General features: G+C 36.7%; 1 protein-coding gene across 1 annotated transcript; it reads right to left on the reverse strand.

The window, feature by feature from the left end:
- Window positions 1-1,115: 1,115 nt before the first annotated feature.
- Window positions 1,116-4,930, reverse strand: ndufa6 (NADH:ubiquinone oxidoreductase subunit A6). Its single transcript, XM_007236154.4, has 3 exons — window positions 4,765-4,930; window positions 2,075-2,190; window positions 1,116-1,483 (listed from the first exon to the last, which is right to left on the reverse strand). Exons 1-3 carry the CDS (start codon window positions 4,889-4,891, stop codon window positions 1,352-1,354), a joined length of 375 nt encoding a protein of 124 aa, XP_007236216.1. The 5' UTR covers window positions 4,892-4,930; the 3' UTR covers window positions 1,116-1,351.
- Between the last annotated feature and the right edge of the window lie 1,915 nt (window positions 4,931-6,845).

Raw genomic sequence — 6,845 nt, forward strand, 5'->3', positions numbered from 1 at the left:
GCAACAAAATAAAAATTAAGTTATATTATTGCATGTATATGGCACAACCCTAACTGAGATATTAAAAATACATTAATTTTATCAGATTGCTACAGAAGTAAATGATCCAGAGTGTCATAATATTAATAATGCACTCCAGATATCTCCATATATCCAGGATTTAAGTAAAATGAATGATACTGGACAGATATAATCTGTCTCTAGTAGAAATTTAATGGGAAAAAATAATTTAAATTTAAATTTTTCTGAAAACAGCAAAAAAGTAGTACTGTGATGTGATAATTTAGGGGTGGGTGATATGGCGCAATATTTCATGGTATAATATCGTTCACAATATTCAAAAATGTTTTCTATATTATTGCATACGATACGAAATGGCACACCCCTGCCCTGAATCATTAACTGTCTAATTAACTAAAAAAATAACGCTAATTTGTAACTGTAATGCACTACACACAGTGCTGGAGGCAGAAATGCAATAGGGTAGGGTTAACAGGCAGCTCACTCACTCAGTTCGCACTTGGCTAGCTTGCCGAAGTTGCCCAAACACAACATATAAATTTAATGACTAAATATCAGAATATTTTACGCTTAAACATTCAGCTGTTTTTATAGTGTTAAATTGACTATGAAAGGTAAAACCAGGAGCCATACACACAGGAAACAGAGATATGGCAGATATGATGGATAAATCAAATCAAATTAAATTAATGAATAATCAGAAAAATAATTGGCAGATTATTCGACTACCAAAATAATCATAAAGATCAGTTGATACTGCGTTTGTTTTGGGTGTGCTGGTTTCGTATAGTGTTTTGATTTTTTTTCATTCAGTAAAAATAAGACTGTTTATGACCTGATCTCACTTTAAGAAGCAGCTTAACCTAGTCCTGGACTACATTTAAAACCCTGATTTAATGCACATTGCTCCTCAAATCCACTAGCGAACCTACACCCCCAACTGATATCATTCTCAACACACTTTTCTTTTGGGACTGGTTTTTACCACACAACACCCTGTAGGATGTATCCCTCCACCTTGTTAATATGGGATTATAAAACAAAAAAATGATATCCAGAATTCTCTCAGAACTCAGAAAACAGTGAGTCGGGTATAAGGTTGTGTATTCATAAACATTGTTTAATATGTTTTTGTAAAGAGCTTTCAGAGTTTCAGACAATCTGCTTCAAGGTGGTTGCTGAGGTATCTCAGCTGGCGAGCAGTGAGTGCAGTGGTGTGTATGAACACAGACGGACACGGTGTTCGGATAAGCAGGTGTGTATTTACAGTTCAACAGCACACAATCAGCACACTGTCCATCACAGACGGGGTGGAGCATAGACATAAGGATCAGGGGTCGTGTCCAATGTAAAATTTGGACAGGAAGTCGGTAGGACGGGGCGTCTCTGTCTCATGGAAGTAGCGCATAACGTGTGTTTTCTGCTTCCAGATGTTGATGGTTTCCTGAAGCTCCATTTTACCCTGCAGAGGAGGAACAGTACGTTCAAAATTGCAAATTAAAACAGAATTAAAATTCAACATAGAACATCAGATATTTAAAGTGAGACATTTTGTACTGGAAACCACTGCATGGGTTCAGCAACACTTTCAGAAATCCCTGACTGTGAATCAGCAGTTTACCATACTGTAATCAATCCAGAAATGCAGGATAAAACTGTACCATAAAAAGGAAAAGACAAACATCAACTCCTGAAGCTGATTTTACAATAAACCCAACTCTCCTCTATAATCTTACACGAGTCTCTTTAGACCTTGGACCTATTGTCAGAATCCCCCCACTTAGGGTTCTGTATTAAACTGGCAATCCCCTTGAGATCCTCAACGTGTTGCCTGCATCTGCATCACTCAGCGCTGTTGTTTGCCGGCCAAAAACATCCAACATTTGTTTAATAATTAATAAAGGGATTAATTAACAAAATGGATTAATAAAGGGATGTCACTCAAGACTGTGTGGTAAGTGGCATATTCACTATATTGCCAAAAGTATTCAGACATTATACTGAATGACCAGCAGGTGTATGCATGTTGCACAGTTTTTGGGCTGTTTCTCACCTTAATGACCAGCATATCGATGACTCGGGGGTCGGTGATGTGCTTGTTTTTATTAAACATCTCTCTGACCTTATCTCTGCCCTGCCGCACGGAAATGTCCAGCTGAAACATCGCCACTGCAAAAACAACACACACACACACACACGAAATCAGTGTGAGGGGTCTACCTCTAAAACTAAAATAAAATAAACCCAAATAAACAAAGTCAGTGGTCAGTAGGGCTGTAATTAATGATTATTCTGGTAATCACCTAAGGTGATTAGTAATACAGTGGTAGGCAGTGGTAGTACAGTGCCACAGTAGTAGAGTACAACCAGAGCTGTTGTACCATTCATGCAAATCACCCAATGGACATGGTGAACCAAAAAACTAAAAAATATAACTATATATTTAAGTTAATATAAGTATATAAGCAATACAAAAGTAACATACTTGTTGAAGAAACAAAAATACACTAGAAATCCAACTACATATCTGTAGAATAATGTTGCACTCTTGAAATGCAGGCCGTTCTCTAATAAAGACTTCAGTGGATTTAACCTATTTTAGTTTTAGTTAAAGAAGATAATTAAGGTGTTATCAAGTGAAACCACTGAAGTCTCAAATGATGTTACTGTTTGGAGTAATGGGATGGAAAAATGGTTTAATCAGTTATATTACTCTAGCAAAAAAATTCTAACTTGTTTTGCAAAAAACTGAATTTGGAGTTCTATAAAACCAGCAAATCACACTGTAATTAAATGACACCATTTAATCCACAAAGACCCTTTTCTATACTATTAATAATTAATAAATCAAGTGATAATACTGTAGCATTTTAGAGTAATGGGAGATCAAACATAGGAAAAATGCCTATATGGTTTTGCATGAACCAGAGTTTGACATACTGAATTATTGTTAATTTCACTCAAATGGCTAGTGCTGTTCCTGAGTACAGCTCTAGTAAAGCACCTCTGTGGTAGAATACTATTAAAATATAAAATATTTGTACAGGACCTCAGTGTACAGGACAATGATAGTAGTAGTAGTAGTAGTAGTAGCACAGTACCACCCACTGTAGAGCAATAGTACAGGGCAACAGCAGTAGTAGTAGGACTACAGTGCCACAGTAATGGAGCACAGCAGTGGTACAGGACATCAGTAGTACAGTACAGCAGTAGTACATGACTACAATGTTACAGGGACTTAGTAGTAAAGTACAGCAATAGTACAGGACCATAGTGGTAGTACTGCACTAGTATAGGATCTTAGTAGGACAGTACAGCAGTAGTACAGGACTGGAGTAGTATGATACACAAGTAAAACAAGCAGTAGTATTGTACCTTAGTATTACAGTGCTGCATTAGTCCAGTTGTACAGGACCTCAATGGTACAATAATAGAGTACAGCAGTAGTACAGCACAGCAACAGTACGATACATTTGTAGAACAGTGGCTTGAAGGAACAGTGCAACAGTTGTGCACAATTGTACACAACCTCAGTGGTACAATACAGCAGTAACAGCACAGTAGGAGAATAGAACCTAAGTAGTACGGTGCAGCTGTAGTGCAGTATTGTAGAAGTATAGGACCTCATTAGTATAGTACAGCAGTAGTACAGTAATAAAGAAGTATTGGAGCTCAGTAGTACAGCAGTGTAGAATTACAGGACCTCAGCAGTACAATACTGTAAAAGTATAGGACCTCAGAAGTACAGTACGGTAGCATTACAGGACCTCATTAGTATAGTACTGTAGAATTAGATGAGTTCAGTGGTACAGTACAGTCATAGGTGGTACAGGACCTCAGTAGTACAGTACAGGGGTAGTACAGTACTGTAGAAGTACAGGATCTCAGTAGTACAGTACTGTAGAAGTACAGTACCTCAGTAGTAAAGTCCTGTAGAATTACAGGACCTCAGTAGTAAAGTACTGTAGAATTACATGAGTTCAGTAGTACAGTGCAGCGGTACAATACAGTACACTACTGTAGAAGTACAGGACCTCCGTTGTACAGTACAGCAGTAGTACAGTACTGTAGAATTACAGGACCTCAGTTGCACATTACTGTAGAAGTACAGGACCTCAGTTGCACAGTACTGTAGAAGTACAGGACCTCAGTTGCACAGTACTGTAGAAGTACAGGACCTCAGTTGCACGGTACTGTAGAAGTACAGGACCTCAGTTGCACGGTACTGTAGAAGTACAGGACCTCAGTTGCACGGTACTGTAGAAGTACAGGACCTCAGTTGTACTGTACTGTAGAAGTACAGGACCTCAGTTGCACGGTACTGTAGAAGTACAGGACCTCAGTTGCACGATACTGTAGAAGTACAGGACCTCAGTTGTACTGTACTGTATAAGTGCATGACTTTAGTAGTACAGTAGTAGTACAATACTGTAGAATTACAGGACCTCAGTAGCACAGTACTGTAGAAGTACAGGACCTCAGTAGTACAGTACTGCGGAATTACAGGACCTCAGTAGTATAGTACTGTAGAAGTACAGGACCTCAGTAGTACAGTACAGCGGTAGTACAGAACTGTAGAAGTACAGGAGTACGGTACTACATTACAGCAGTAGTACGGTGCTGTAGTACTGTAGTAAGGTCAGTGTGTTGTTAGCTGTTTGTAGCACTGTTAGCTCTCCTGCGCGCTCTGACCTTGAGCCGGTGTGTGTTGTGCCGCTTTGTGTGTGAGGTGAGGTTCAGTACCTGTGTTGGGAACCTCTCGGTACCAGGCTCGGTAAAGCTCCCTCACGCGCCGCTTGGCCTCGTCCACATCCCGGCTAAAAATCGGTTTGACGGCCTTCGCGGCTCCGCGAGCCACCGACGACGCCATGATCGCTCTGAGCAGCGACTCGCCAACGAATCACGAATCGGCTCTTTTGAACCGAATCACTACTTAGATCCACCTCTGTTCAGAATCGGTTCTGTAAAATCCGTGGTGTATTGAGTTTAGACAGGTAAATTAAAATGATTATAACGCTGTAATAGCATTTAAGCTTACAATAATATAAACATAATAAAAATGGTTAAATATTGATTGACATATAAAAAAGGTGATAATTAAATAGTAATTAATATCTTTTGAATCCTAAAAATCGATTGTAGAATAGCCATATATGATAGAAAAACAAACTTTTACTTAACAATCAGTGTTGAAATTACATGTTTTGAATGGTTTAGGCTCTTATACACTCACAATCCTTATAAGCGAAAGTTATTGTGCTATAATATTATTATGAAGTTCATATTATTAAAATTTATTAGTTATCATAATAATATAAGTACGATTATTATTAATATTATTATTAAAATGTCCTCTTATACTAAAATAGCATTAACACAGTACAAGTTCAATGCAAACAACACAACAAACTACCGAATCAATGTTGAATCAAATATACACCTGAGCTGTGAATCACTGAATCAGAGATTCGGTTCTTTGAGTGTAACAGTTCTAATGAATCGTTCCTGTTGCTGTCACTGAGAGCTGTTCAGGCTGAGCACTGCCACCCCCTGCAGGACTGGCGAGAACACCCAATGTTTATAAGTACAGTTAATTTATTTTATACATGAAAACAGTTATACATATAGAATTACGTAGTAATCAGTGAAGTGTTTGTCCTCCACAATCTTCTGATCTAAACCTGATTAACTGAGATGGTGATTTGGGATGGACTGGAGCTTCAAAGCGTGAAGGAAAAGCAGCAGCAATTGCTCAGCACCTCCAGAAACTCCTTCAAGATGCTGAGAAAACTATTCCAGGCGACTCTCCCTCATGAAGACACTGAGATTAAAATACCAAGAGTGTGCAGATCTGTCCTCAAAGATACATGTGCTACTTAGAAGAATCGAAAAGTCTTCAATATTAAATATACAACGTAAAAATGGATAAAAAGAAAACACATTAAATTGGAAGAGGTGTGTCCAACCTATTGACTGATATTGACCAGTTCTGTAGAATTCTAACATGATTCTGTTTTTTAAATTGAATATCATTAACATGGTGGAAGGATACATATACAACATGCAAGGAGTAGCATGGCAAAAAATAAAACCCTAAAGAAAAGTGTTTAATCTGCTTCCAGTCATCACCACTGTAGAGAGATCAAAAGTTATCTCTGACCATCTCCTATTAGACTCACTATTTTAGTTGTCCATATATTTTATTCATATTTACATATAACTAATCACATATTTATATAGCACTTTTCTGCACATTGGCAATGCAAACATAAAATTGTAGTACATTAGATCAATAAGATATAAAACTGACATGAGACAGAAAGGCAGCATATAAAGCAGTGACTAAATTAAGACTCAAAGATTAACAAGACAAATCAAAATAATGATTGTATTTAAAAACTACTAAATTATACAGATTTTAATAATAAATATAATAATTTATCATGGTTAATGTTTTTAAATTTATTACGTGTTTTTACTTTAATATTTCCTTTAAGTTTGTCCATTGCTGTATTTTTGTAATTAGGTTTTGTTTTTTTACCTTTGCAAAATTATAGCTTGTTGATTTAGTTTAGTATTTGTTTTAAATAATTACCACGGACTACCTCCTATCAAACCCACTATTTTAGTTATTTTAACTGTAGATTTTTTGAAAGTATGACAAATAACGTAATACATTAGATCAATAAGATCTTAAACGTGACACGAAATATCCATAAGAATTATTATTTTTTTTATTCTACATTTTTTTTAAAATCGTTCTATTTTGATGTCTGTGTTTTAATGTTTTAAGTTCTTGTATTTTGTATATTATCACATCTATA

The sequence above is a fragment of the Astyanax mexicanus genome, chromosome 3 (genome assembly GCF_023375975.1).
Source record: "Astyanax mexicanus isolate ESR-SI-001 chromosome 3, AstMex3_surface, whole genome shotgun sequence".
NCBI classification, from domain to species: domain Eukaryota; kingdom Metazoa; phylum Chordata; class Actinopteri; order Characiformes; family Acestrorhamphidae; genus Astyanax; species Astyanax mexicanus.